We start from the raw sequence: 14,457 nt of genomic DNA, 5'->3' as shown, positions 1-14,457 counted from the left end.
TGTAGTGACATGACAGTTAATTTCAACATTGTTTGAAGTGCTTCTTAGTAGCTAATATAGTTTTCAGCATAACTGACTGGGTGAAGGAAGGAAAGAATATCCTTTAATGGACTTCCTGGCTGCGCTTAACCAATTATGAGACGACTGGTTTTAGCTCTAAATCACGTTTGAATCACCCTGTAATTAACCCAACATCGGTGATAAAACACTATAAAAGCCACAGTGAGAAAGCCAGAGATACAATTTCCTCTCTCAATCTTCAGTTGAGAACAGAATGATGAAGTGCCTTTGGTTTTCAGTTTTATTTATTGTACTTTATATCACATTTTCTTCCGCTGTTCCACTACTTTCAGAAGTGGAGAAAAATGAGCAGGACCGGCAATTTGCAGAGGTATGGTGTGGAGTGCAATTAGCAAAATAAAATTTGTGATCCCTTTAAGTTTAAACATTTTCTTCTTTCACAGCTAATATCAAGTTTAATAATGTGAATATTTATTTTTCTTGAAGACATACTTGAACAGATTTTACAAGCTTGAAGACAGTTCAACAAAGTTTGCAATCAATCTGCCAATAAACTATGTATCAAAGAGGTCCCTATCAGATAAGATTAAGAAAATGCAAGAATTCTTTGGTCTTCGGGTAACTGGGAATCTGGATTTGGCAACAATGGAAGTCATGGAAAAGCCTCGATGTGGAGTCCCCGATGTTGCTGAATACAATCTCTTTCCAAGAAAGATTAAATGGAAGAAAAACAATATCACATACAGGTAACAGTTTTTATAATATTTCATGACATTATTTCCGTGAGTGATTGGGCCAAAACTTGCTCGAAAAGTCAGCTTATGCTAAATATGCTAAGTATGCATGTTCTTATTAATGCACAAAATTGACAGCAAGTTTAGGGAATGGTTGTGGAGTGGAATCTCTCGGTTGATTTGTTTTATTCAGTCATTTCTTGAGAGAAACAGCATCTAGTTCTTAGCCTCCATTTTGGCTAAATTTACTTTAAAAATGGCCATTAATTGGAGCATAAAAATTGGTAATTAAAAGTATAAGTAATCTCTTCTTGATCTGATATTTCTGAATTAATCAGTCTGTGCCTCAGAAGGACACAATGTCAACTGTTCAATCTCTCATCATTGTTGCAGAAACATTGAAATTTTTAAGTTCAATGAAGGTTTACTTTTTCATTTTGTTATTTTCTGTCCTCTCCGAATTTAACTTTCCTTTCACCCTCTTTTCTCTTTCTGTAACTGATTGACTCTAATTTACAACTTCTTCATTGTTCCTTTCTTTGTTTTCAATCCTAAATGAACTCTCGCTCCACTGAGGTCCCATTACTCTTTATTCTCACATAGCATTTCCAGCAAGTTATTGGATAAGTTATGTTTTTATAATCGGAAAGGTGTCGTAAAATACCTAATCTGCAGCATTTGCTACAAAGTGCCTGCTCCACCAAAATGTAGTTGTTATTTTTATCCCAATACCTTTATTTTCTATTTTCTTTCATAAAGAATAACAAACTACACCCCCGATCTTCAGTCTGTGGATGTGGACACAGCAATTTGGAAAGCTTTTATGATTTGGAGTGAAGTCACACCTTTGAAGTTCACAAGAATCCATGAGGGAGAAGCTGATATCATGATCTCTTTTGGAACTGGAGGTAAAGAGTGATAAAATCATACAGCCATCCAGCATGGAAACAGACTCATTGGCTCATTGGCCCAACCATGTTCCCAAACTAAACTCGTCCAACTTGCCCACGTTTGGCCCATATCCCTCCACACCTTATTATACATGTACTTATCCAACTGTCTTTTAAACTTTGTAATTATACCTGAATCTACCACTTCCTCTGGTAGTTCATTCCACACATGAACAGCACTCTGTGTAAAAACGTTGCCCCTCATGTCCTGTTTAAAACTTTCCCCTCTCACCTTAAAAATATGCCCCTAGTTTTGAACTCCCCTACTCTCGGGAAAAATCCCTTGCTATTCACTTTATCGATGCTCCTCATGATTTTATAAACCTCTATAAGCTCACCACTCAACCTCCTATGCTCTAGTGAAAATAGTCTCAGCCTATCCAACCCATTTTTTTTATAAATCAAACCCTCCAGACCCAGCAAAATCCTGGTTAATCTCTTCTGAACCCTCTCCAATGTAATAGTATTCTTCCTATAACAGGGTGACCAGGACTACACACAGTACTCCAGGACCAGCCTCACCAATGATCTGTATAAACCTCAACATGATGTCCCAGCTCCTTTACTCAATGGTCTGAACAATGAAGGCGAGTGTGCGAAACAACTTCTTCACCACCCTCTTTACCTTCAAACTTCAAACAATTATTTACCTGAACCCCTAGGTCTCTGTTCTATAACACTCCCCAGGGCCCTACCATTGACTATGTAAGTCCTGTCATTGTTTGTTTTAGTAGAATGCAATACCTTGCATTTATTCAAATTGAAACTCCATCTGCCACTCCTCAGCCCATTGACCCAATTGATCAAGATCTGTTTGTAATCTTAGATCACCTTCTTCATTGCCCACTATACCAACAATTTAGACATCATCCGCAAATCATTCTCATCCAAATCATTTATATCAATGACAAATAAAAGTGGACCCAATACTGATCCCTGTGGAATACTGCTGGTAACAGCCCTCCTGTCTGAAAAACAACCCTCCACCACCCTCTGTCTCCTCCCATTAAGCCAATTTTGGATCCAATTGGAAAGCTCATCCTGAATCCCAAATCATCCAACTTTGCTAAATAGTTTGCCATGTGGAGCTTTGTCAAAGGTTTTACTAAAATCCATGTAAACAAGACCTACTGCACTGCCGTCACCAATTTGATTTGTAGCTGACTTCAGAAAAAATCTTTTATCAGTCTGTGGATGATTTCACAGTGAAATGACTAGTCATAAAACTTTAGGAATTGAATTCAAATATATACTCATGAATATTTGCTTTAGTAAATATTCCCAGTTTCTAATCATGGGCAGCACGGTGGCTCAGTGGTTAGCACTGCTGCCTCACAGCGCCAGAGACTTGAGTTTGATTCCAGCCTTGGGCAGCTGTCTGTGTTGAGTTTGCACCCCGTGTCTGTGTGGGTTTCCTCCCACAGTCCAAAGATGTGTAGGTTAGGGTGGAATGGCCGTGCTAGATTGTCCATAGTGTACAGGTTAGCATTAGTCAGGGGTAAATGTAGAGTAATGGGGTAGGGGAATAGGTCTGGGTGGATTAGTTTTCAGAAGGTCAGTGTGGGCTTGTCGGGCTGAATGGCCTGTTTCCCCACTGTAGGGATACAGTAACAAAAAACATTAGGAGACTTCTTAGCGACATATTGCAACTGTATATTATCAAAGTTTTCTTTTACTGTGATTAGATTTTCCATTTGAGGAAAGGGATTCAGAATTTCCAGATGGTTTAGTGTGATGTACTGATGAAAGCATCAGAACATGTAGGATTCCTAACTCACTCTCTCACCAGTGTTGTTAGTTATAGCAGTGCAATTCACTTCTTCACACCGAGGTTAAGTTGGGGGAGATCAGGAAGAAATCATCCAGAAATTCTCATTTCTGCTCAAACAACCACCATTGAACTGTTGGTGAAATATCATTCACTATTTAGTGACAAACGGAGAATAGTCCTGGTTCCTGTGAAAATGAGCAAGTGTCAATGGGTGGTTGAGAACTTCAATGACCTTAGATAGAGAAATCCGTAGTCACTGGAAAATAGGCCCATTGACATCAACGGTGTGGTCATCGTCAATTTACGAAATGTTTTCCATTGGATAGTCCCTGTTTGTGTCATGTGCATGCATTTTTAGGAAACAAATTGTGGTACATAGCAGTTTGAGTGCTAACTGGGGAATCAAGCTCCTACGAGTTTCATTAAAATGTTCAGCAGCAACAATAAGGTAGATGTACAGTGACCGCTGACAGGCCGGAAGGAGCAGGATTTCTCTCTCAGACTCCATAGGAATGGTGCTGGCTCCATGACAAGCTCCAGCTGTTCGATAATCACCTTTCCTTAGAACATATCCACATCGAGAAGGTTATACTGGCCTTGAATAGGTGAGCTATAAAATACCCTGATCTCTCAGCTCGCTGGCACTGGGCTGAAGGGCCAGACTCCCTCAAAGTGGACAAGGCATCCCATCACCTGAGTTGTACCTCAAGTTGGCCTCTGGTTGGCCAAATCTATCCTGAGAGCTCATTTGTGAAAAGAAGAACTTGTTACACAATGAACAGTTGCTTTGATTGTTGGTGTTGGTTTCAATTTGTAGTGTTTAGCATGTTACCAGCTAGTCACAGGCTCGGTATGAACTCTGATGTTTCTTTGTTCCATTATTTCCAGAACACGGTGATAGTTATCCCTTTGATGGAGCGGATGGATTATTGGCCCATGCTTTCCCCCCTGCAGCAGGCATTGGAGGTGACACACACTTCGATGAAGATGAGACCTGGACAATGGGGTCAAATGGTACATAAACTGACCAGAGTTATTAAAGTGATCCAGTAGAGAAAATGTGAACAAGTTAATAGGATATTTCTAGTCAGAAAAGAACTTAGTTGTTAACTAACAATATTAATTTTGAGAGGTTTATTTTGCAATATCTTAATGTTAGAATGTAGAACATTACAGCGCAGTACAGGCCCTTCGGCCCTCAATGTTGTACCGACCTGTGGAACCAATCTGAAGCCCATCTAACCTACACTATTCCATTTTCATCCATATGTTTATCCAATGACCATTTAAATGACCTTAAAGTTGGTGACTCTACTACTGTTGCAGGCAGTGTGTTCCACACCCCTACTACTCTCTGAGTAAGGAAACTACCTCTGACATCTGTCCTATATCTCTCACCCCTCAATTTAAAGCTATGTCCCCTTGTGCTAGCCATCACCATCCGAGGAAAAAAGCTCTCACTGTTCACCCTATCTAACCCTCTGATTATCTCATAAGTCTCAATGAGGTCACCTCTCAACCGTCTTCTCTGTAACAAACACAGCCTCAAATCCCTCACCCTTTCTTTATAAGACCTTCCGTCCATACCAGGCAACATCCTAGTAAATCTCCTCTGAACCTTTTCCAACGTTTCTGTATCCTTCCTATAATGCAGTTACCAGAACTGTATGCAATAACCCAAGTGCAGCCGCACCAGAGTTTTGTACAGTTGCAACATGACCTCATGGCTCCAAAACTCAATCCCTCCAACAATAAAAGCTAACACGCCGTATGCTTTCTTAACAGACTTATCAACCTGGGTGGCAACTTTAAGGGATCTATGTGTATGGACACCGAGGTCTCTCTGCTCTCTGATTCATCTGCCAAGAATCTTACCATTAGCACAATATTTATTATTGTTGTTGCTCCTTCCAAAGTGAATCACCTCACACTTTTCTGCATTAAACTCCATTTGCCACCTCTCAGCTCAGCTCTGCAGCTTATCTATCCACTATCCACAACTCTACCAACCTTAGTGTCATCCACAAATTTACTAACCCATCCTTTGCTAATACCCTTATCCAGGTCATTTATAAAAATGACAAACAACAGTAGACCCAAAACAGATCCTTGCCGTACACCACTAGTAACTGTACTCCAGGATAAACATTTCCCATCAACCACCACCCTCTGTCTTCTTTCAACTAGCTAATTTCTGATACAAACCACTAAATCACCCTCAATCCCATGCCTCTGTATTTTGTGCAATAGCCTACCGTGGGGAACCTTATCAAATGCCTTACTGAAATCCATATACACCACATCAACTGCTTTACCCTCATCCACCTGTTTGGTCACCTTCTTAAAGAACTCAATAAGGTTTGTGAGGCATGATCTACCCTTCACAAAACACTGTTGACTATCCTTAATCAACTTATTCCTTTCTAAATGATTATAAATCCTATCTTATTACCCTTTCAACACTTTACCCACAACCGAAGTAAGGCTCACTGGTCTATAATTACCAGGGTTGTCTCTATTCCCCTTCTAGAACAAGGGGACAACATTTGCTATCCTCCAGTCTTCTGCATTATTCCTGTAGACAATGAAGACTTAAAATCAAAGCCTAAGACTCTGCAATCTCCTCCCTGGCTTCCTAGAGATCCTTGGATAAATCCCGTCCGGTTACATGACATTTCCTAATGGCTATATAACTACAGCCCGAAGGACTACAAATCTATTTTAATTCCCCTGAGAAATTCAATGTCATTAATTTGTTATGCCAGTTCTAAAGAAGGTTCTGGAATAGTGGTGCTGGAAGAGCACAGCAGTTCAGGCAGCATCCAAGGAGCTTCGAAATCGACGTTTCGGGCAAAAGCCCTTCATCAGGAATAAAGGCAGGAAGTGTCATATTGAATTCACAGCATCAAATTGATTTCTCTCACTGCAGAGGCTGCCAAATCTGCTACTTTTCACCATCACTTTCTATATTTCATTTATATTTCCAACATCCACAGTTCTTTGCTTTGCTTCATTTCTGGAAGTTTTATACGTGTGTGATGTTCTGGATGTTTGTCCAATTACCTTTAAATAATTTATTATTTGTAAATGTATTGAAAATGTTTAAAAGCTATGGTAAGGCATGATTCACTCATCTCTAAGACAAAATATGAATACAATACAGGTTATTAAATATTTGAGTGAATATTTCTGTTGTGTTCTATTTGATTAATAGATAGTTACTTTGTTGGTTTATGATTTTAAATTTTCAGTGGAGGTAAATGTGTTGGAATTGATTTTAAACAGGCTGCTTTGTGATTGTTTCATTTAGGTTATAACTTGTTCCTTGTGGCTGCCCATGAATTTGGCCATGCACTTGGACTGGCTCATTCTCGTGATCCAGGTGCATTAATGTACCCGACCTACACATATACAAGTATGGATGAGTTTCGCCTTTCTTGGGATGATGTCAAGGGAATCCAGGCTCTGTATGGTAGGTTCACGTCTTAAAGAAAACCATACATTTTCTTTCTACATCTTGCTGGAATTTTTTTCTCTCTCTGTAAAGTTACTGGAATAAGTAATAGAATGATTTAGAATTTCTCTCTTCCTTTCTAGGACCTTGACTGCTCCCTCCTGCATAAATAGTTTGACACAATCAGAGTTTCACCAATCATTTAAGTTCTGTAAATTTTACAAAGTTAATGTACTTTAAGTAAAATTGGACAGTCGTGATAAGTTGCATTACTCTGGGAATATGGATAATGCAGCAAACAGTTTCTTCTATCTTGCTTACCGAGATTTGTGATTACTTAGGTGCATCAAAACAGATAATCACAAATCGCAGACCACCACAAAGGACACCAAAGAAATGCAGTCGTAAGTTGTCATTTGATGCGGTCGTTAGTCTTCGAGGAGAAATGCTTTTCTTCAAAGACAGGTAAGAATAATGTCAAGCAAACCAGACTATTTTTATGCCTGTTTATTTATCATTGATGGTTTTATATAGGAAAATCATACCAGAACTTCAGGTACTAGAGGAGAAATTGCACAGATTAGACCTGTTTGTTTTGAGAATTTAGAAAGTTACAGGTGATTAGATTAAGATCAAGAAATGAACTGTAAAAGTCAGGGGAGATAAACTATTCCCACTGGTTGGGAATTTGAGAACTAGGGGTCATAGTCTGAGAGTTAGGGCCAGACCGTTCAGGAGAGATGTTTGGAAGCATTTTGGGTGGGAGAGGTTTGGAACTGTCTTTCACAAATAGCAGTGGATGATGGATCCATTGCTAATTTAAATCCGAGACAGATGATGTTTTGTTAAGCAAAGTTATTAAGGGACATGGGCCAGAGGCAGGTGAATGAAGGCAGGTCACAGGTCAGCTATGATCTCACTGAATGAAGGAACAGGCTCGAGGGGCTGAATGGCCGACTCCTGTCTCTGTGTTCTTAAAATGTTTTACAATAATATTTGAGTGTGCTTTCGATAAACATCCCTGATCACTTTCTTTTCAATTCTCGGACTTGTTCTAGAGTCATAGAAATGTTTAGCACAGAAACAGACCTTTCGGTCCAACCCGTCCATGCTGACCAGATATCTCAACCCAATCTAGTCCCACCTGCCAGCACTTGGCCCATATCCCTCCAAACCCTTCCTATTCATATACCCATCCTTTTAAATGTGTAATTGTACCAGCCTCTGCCACTTCCTCTGGCAGCTCATTCCATACACATACCACCCTCTGTGTGAAAAAGTTGCCCCTTAGGTCTCTTTTATATCTTTCCCCTCTCACCCTAAAGCTATTTCCTCTAGTCCTGGACTCCCCGACCCCTGGGAAAAGACTTTGCCTATTTACACTATCCATGACCCTCATAATAGAGTTAAGGAGAATCCAAAGAGTTTTTACAAATACGTTAAGGACAAAAGGGTAACTAGGGACAGGATAGGGCCCCTCCAGGTTCAGCAAGGTGGCCTTTGTGTGGAACCACAGAAAATGGGGTAGATGCTAAATGAATATTTTGCCTCAGTGTTTACTGTGGAAAAGGATGTGGAAGATATAGTCTGTAGGGAAATAGATGGTGACATCTTGCAAAATGTCAATATTACAGAAGAGGAGGTGCTGGATGTCTTGAAACGCATAAAGTTGGATAAATCTCCAGTACCTGATCAGATGTACCCGAGAACTCTGTGGGAAGCTAGAGAAGTAATTGCTGGGCCTCTTGCTGAGATATTTGTTGCTTACAGTTCTCCATATGCAAGGATTTACAGAAGTGATGATCAAAGCCAAAGAGTTTTATTGGATGAGATAATAAACTGGTGCCAATGCAGTCTGGATAATCTGGTACAGATTCCATTGGCTGGTTACAAAGTGGAATAAAGACAATTGTATCATTTCTTTCCTGATCTCAGGATATGCTAAAGTGCTTTACTGCCAACTTGAGGCTGTCACTGTTTCAATTGAAGTCATATTTGTACTGGCTTGGAACCCAACATTCCCCTAGTAATTTTGCCCAGAGAACATTTCAGGACATGTGCTGCTTACCTAAAAACCGGAAAAAAAACTGTCGATGTTGTAAATGAAAAACAAGCACAGAACTTGCTGGAAAAGCTCAGCATCTCTGGCAGCACCTGTGCAGAGAAATCAAAGTTAAGTTTCGGATTCAGTAGCCCTTCACCGGAATAGGAAGGGTCACTGGACCTGAAACGCTAACTCTGATTTCTCTCCACAGATGCTGCCAGAGCTTTTCCAGCAATTTCTGTTTTTGTTGTTGGTGTTTATCTATGTTGGGTTCCAGAATAATTATGTATAATACAAGTGAGTTATTTGAATATGCTGGAATAAATCCTTGTTATTCATTAGGTTTTTCTGGAGGAGACATCCAACAGTGCCTGAGGTTGAATTGACTTTAATTCGGTCATTCTGGCCAAAGTTACCTGCACGGATCGATGCGGCCTATGAAAACCAGGAGAGGGACTTCCTGGTTGTTATTAAACGTTGAGTACTGCTACTTCTCTTTTGTGAAGAACACAGGAATTTTTAAAATACAATTGTATGGAAACAGCAAAGCTACAATTGGGGCATAGTTTTTTGGAACATGAATTGAAATCACAATGAGCTTTTACAAGACTTTCTCAGTTTTAAATTTAAAGAAAACGTTTTAGAAAGTTTTTGAATCTTTGCTAGTGACTGCAGCTATATATTGTTATGCTACACACAATGGGCTGAGCTTTGCCAATAAATGAACACGAGGCAGTAAAGCACAACTCTGGAAAAGTATCTCTTGCAAAATGAACCACAAATGTACTATTAGGAGGGAGTTGTGATTGGTCTTAGCTGAGTTGAGGAGATTGAGGATTTGAAGAAAGAACAACTTTTATTAATGTGCAGATGCTAATCGATTTTGTGTAATCTCACAGGGAACAAATACTGGGCCATCAATGGCTATGATATCATGCCGGGTTACCCAAAGTACATCTACCGATTCGGTATTCCGAAATCCGTCAGGAAAATCGATGCAGCTGTACATATTGCGGGGACATCAAAGACTCTATTCTTTGCAGGAGACCAGTATTGGAGGTAACGGTTCATTCTGAACGTAAATATTCATCAATGTTTCTCATCACCAACACGTCACTGTTTACATAAAGAATGTGCGTCTCTTTCCAGTTATGATGAACGGAAACGAGTGATGGATGAAGATTCCCCACGCCTGATAGCAGATAACTGGCCAGGAATACCCGGGAGAGTGGATGCAGCATTTGCACAACATGGTAAATTTAAAAGCAAATAATCAATAAACTATTGAGATAGTCAAAGTATCTATGTGCTGTTTGCGTGAGCTGAAGTTTAATTTTAACTGACATTGCAATGAAAAGAAGCACTTCTTTAATGTTGAGTGAATATTGCAGAACACTTCCAAGTGCTCAGTGTGTTAACTCCATGAGTACATGAAGCATGAAAACAAACAAATTGCAGGTGATCACAGCAGATCAGAGAAAGCCAGCTAATGTTTCCAGTCTAGATGACTCTTCATTAGAACTGGACTCGAAATGTTCACTTGTTCGCTCTCTCTCCATGGATACTGCCTGACCTGCTGTGATCTCCAGCATTTGTGGTTTTCAGTCCAGATTCCAGCATCTACAGTAATTGGCTCCTATATGATACATGAACCATACAGACAATGCCTATTGCAGTAGAGATCACCTGCTTTAAGGGGATGTGATCGGAGACTGGCCAATAATGGGGTCAGCAGAGTTACATTGCCTCTTGTGTTGCCACTTGCTATTTGTTGACCCATTGTGTTCCTGGTCGAATAGGGGCAGAAATGATTGGCATTTATTTCCAATGTCTGCTAGAGATTTATGGAAGGACAATATTTATTCGATTTCCTTTTAATATTACCTTCAGAAATATGAAAAAAAAGTCACTTGATCCATTTCAGTGAACTTTGTTTCTGAGCTCTGGCATGAAGCTGTTCTTTTAATTGTTGTTCATTTGTTCAAATGTAAGGGTAGAATTTCGATAGAAGTCCTCATCTCCCCCATAACCTCAGCAGGATCTTGTTGGAGCCTGAGTAGATGATATAAATGCTGTTTCACTGGGCTTTCCACTGACTGTGGACGTTAGTATGAGACATCATGAGAAGGTTTATGCGAATTCTTAATGACAGCGATGATACAGTAAAAAGCTGGGAACAAGGATGAAGGTAGTTAGGGAAGAAAATTGGTCGGATAAGCCAGCCTCAGTTTGGATGGTTATCTTCCAAGAACTATTGAAGGTAGTCGTGTGTTTGAACAAGGAGGATCCACTGGACTGAGTTCATTTGTTAAACGTTAATGCAGTTAATTTTTCAGTTAAAGGGACAACATGATGTTCAGATTCTTATTGTGATCTTTCTCAGAACATGAAATGATGATTGTTGGTGATTATTTTCTTTACGTTCATCCAGAAAACATTTAATGTTTCTCTGCTGTTGCCCAAAGCTCCTCTGTACCCAACTGTTTGTGACAATGTTGTTACTTTGTGAGATTATTTTATCCTGGCATTTGTTTGAAGAGAGATTGTAAGTAGAGGGGCCGAGCTGAGAAAGTAAACAATTTGTGAGGCTTTGGGGATGTCTGAAGCTGGGAGTGTGGGAGGAGGCTGGGTGTGGCCAGTTCTCACAAACCACGCTTTAGAGTCTTTCTTTGTTTTTATGTTTAGTTTTAAGCAGAAGCCTGTAGAGCTGGAGGTTTCAATGAATGTCTCTGAGCTGCTAATCTCACCGGTTTGGAGAACCTGATATGAGGATCTGTGTCTGAACGTGTGTTTTCCCAAGGGGTTTGTGGTGGGATATTATTATATTGGAACAGTTATTTTGAAATAGTTTTTGTATCTATTATTCAGTTAAGTTTTCCAATTAAGTTATTCTAAATTCCTCTTTCTTTTGTTTGTTTTTTAACTATAGTGTTTAAATAAATTGTGTCTGGCCAGTCACATCCCATCTGGAACATGGAACTTCACATCTACCTTTAAAATAAGAAAATGTTAGGGTCTAGGTCACCTTCATAAAATGTTTTGAGGAGCCGGGTCTGGTCCATAACATGGTTCTTAATCAATTTCAGGCTTTTCTCTCAGATGGGTTTGCCTTGGTGAATGTACAGAAATGAATTTTTTTTATTTGCTCTAAATTTACCAATTGCCAGTTGGAGCCATTATCCTTTGGATTTAGTCCCATCAGTTATTTTGAAGTGGTGTTGGATATTTATTGCTTGAACAATCACTTTCTTATCCCTGGAAGTCTCATTATTTGTACGTGTTCTGTATTCCATTGGTGCTCTATTAGTCTGGCAGCTCACAGTTTTAAAGGGTCCTTTGTGTTTCTGTTTTCAGGACTTGGTACAACAAGTGCTTGACCCTAGTTTTTTCTAGCTTGTACTCTGTTGTTTGGACATTATATTTCAGCATTTTGTTAGCTTTTATGATTGTTATCTACATTGGTTTAACATATTGATTGCGAAACATACTAAGATCCAAATTCACGCAGTATGTACATTTTTAATTAATTGAGTGTATTACAGTTATCCTCAATGAACCTTTTCATTGTTCCGTATAATTGCAAATTTTGCCAGACTCTTTTAAAGTTCCTGAGCTACTTCTCCCGACCTTATTGTCCTTCTTGGCTTTGTATTGTCTATGAATTTAATCTTTTTCTGAATCTAAATTATGTTGCAAATTGACAATGTCAGCAGACTAAAAGCAAACTCTTTTCCATAATATGTCTTCAATTAGTATTTTTAGACAATTTATTTAATTCAAATTCAAAATAACATTCTGACTTTGATATTCTGTACATCTGTTTTAAAGCAATTATTAAAAAAGAAAATGTTGTAAGGTGTAGAAACAATAAATGTATCTGAGAAATATGTTGGATTTGTTTTATTTTCATTTGTGATGCATTGATTGAAACTGTTTATTGACACTGAAGTAAGACCTCTGTTTTGCATTCTGTTTTATAGGATATATTTATATTTTCCATGGACCACATCATTTCCAATTCAGCATCAGAGAGCAGCGAATGACTGGGATGCACAGAATCAATCAGTGGGTGGGCTGTTAGATAAATGCATTTACGCATTTATCAAATTGATAGTGCACTCTGTACTAAACCATTGTGAATAGATTATATGCAAAATACCTCTCACCATTAGATGGTGCTTAAATGTTATTACAATCCAATGTAATTATTGTAAACAAACAAACTAATTGAAACAATTCAACATCATTCTCGTATTTTTTGTCATTTACTATTCAACGCTGGAAGCAAAATATGTTTCCAAAATTTGATGTTATTTATTTTTCACAACAATGCTGCAGTGCATGTAAATATGGTAGATCTTGAGATATGCCACTGATGTGTTTTTATTAAATGTTAAATGATATCATTCTCTACATGTTTGAACAGTGAGGGGCTAAATTGGGGTAAAAACAGTGTATGACTAAAATGAAGTGTAGGGATGTTGTACATCCTGATCATTTTTCAACTAATATGTTGCAAACAAAATTAAAAGACATGAAATTTAATTTGCTGACTGATTCTCTGTGTTTTGCGCTTGTCATTCCGATGTTATAATGTTAAGTGAACATGAAACTACCTTTAAAACATAGTCAATCTTCTTTTCAAATTATTAGAATAGGATCCCTATGGTGTGGAAACAGGCCATTTGGTCCAACAAGTCCACACTGACTCTCCAAAGAGCATCCCACCCCTACCCTATTACTCCACATTTACCCCTGACGAACGTACCTAACCTACACATCCCTGAACACTACGGGTAATTTAGCACAGGCAATTCACCTGACCTGCACATTTCTGGACTGTGGGAGAAAACCAGAGCACGTGGAGGAAACCCACATAGACACAGGGAGAATGTGCAAACTCTACACAGACAGTCACCTGAGGCTGGGATCGAACCCAGGTCCATGGCGCTCTGGGGCAGCAGTGCTAACCACCGAGCCATCGTGCCGCCCAATCGGCTTCAGATTGGAACCTTCATAACTTAGAATCTTCAGCACATGAACAATTTTCAAATTTTAGGGGCTTGTTATCAAACACTGCACCTTTTTGTTGTGTCTATGGTGTTTTCTTTTTAGTTGCATATGTCTCAGAGAAGACTGTATCCTGCAACAGGGGATGGAGGGTGTGAAAGTTAATGTTTAGCTGTTATACAGTATCAGGTTGGCCATCCATCATATATAGCTGAAAATGTGTTGCTGGAAAAGCGCAGCAGGTCAGGCAGCATCCAGGGAACAGGAGAATCGACGTTTCGGGCATAAGCCCTTCTTCAGGAATGAGGAAAGTGTGTCCAGCAGGCTAAAATAAAAGGTAGGGAGGAGGGACTTGGGGAAGGGGTGTCGGAAATGCGATAGGTGGAAAGAGGTCAAGGTGAGGGTGATAGGTCAGACTGGGGTGGGGGCGGAGAGGTCAGGAAGAAGATTGCAGGTTAGGAAGGCGGTGCTGA

The 14,457-nt window shown here is 39.4% G+C and overlaps 1 protein-coding gene across 1 annotated transcript; it reads left to right on the top strand.

The window, feature by feature from the left end:
• Positions 1-277: 277 nt before the first annotated feature.
• Positions 278-13,466, top strand: LOC122551025 (collagenase 3-like). Its single transcript, XM_043692669.1, has 10 exons — positions 278-391; positions 508-767; positions 1,515-1,663; positions 4,365-4,490; positions 6,787-6,948; positions 7,272-7,395; positions 9,317-9,450; positions 9,874-10,033; positions 10,124-10,227; positions 12,955-13,466. Exons 1-10 carry the CDS (start codon positions 278-280, stop codon positions 13,053-13,055), a joined length of 1,434 nt encoding a protein of 477 aa, XP_043548604.1. The 3' UTR covers positions 13,056-13,466.
• Positions 13,467-14,457: the final 991 nt, after the last annotated feature.

This window comes from Chiloscyllium plagiosum, chromosome 6 (genome assembly GCF_004010195.1).
Source record: "Chiloscyllium plagiosum isolate BGI_BamShark_2017 chromosome 6, ASM401019v2, whole genome shotgun sequence".
NCBI classification, from domain to species: domain Eukaryota; kingdom Metazoa; phylum Chordata; class Chondrichthyes; order Orectolobiformes; family Hemiscylliidae; genus Chiloscyllium; species Chiloscyllium plagiosum.
The sequence above is the reverse complement of the archived record's forward strand: the minus strand, read 5'-3'. Positions and strand labels throughout refer to the sequence as shown.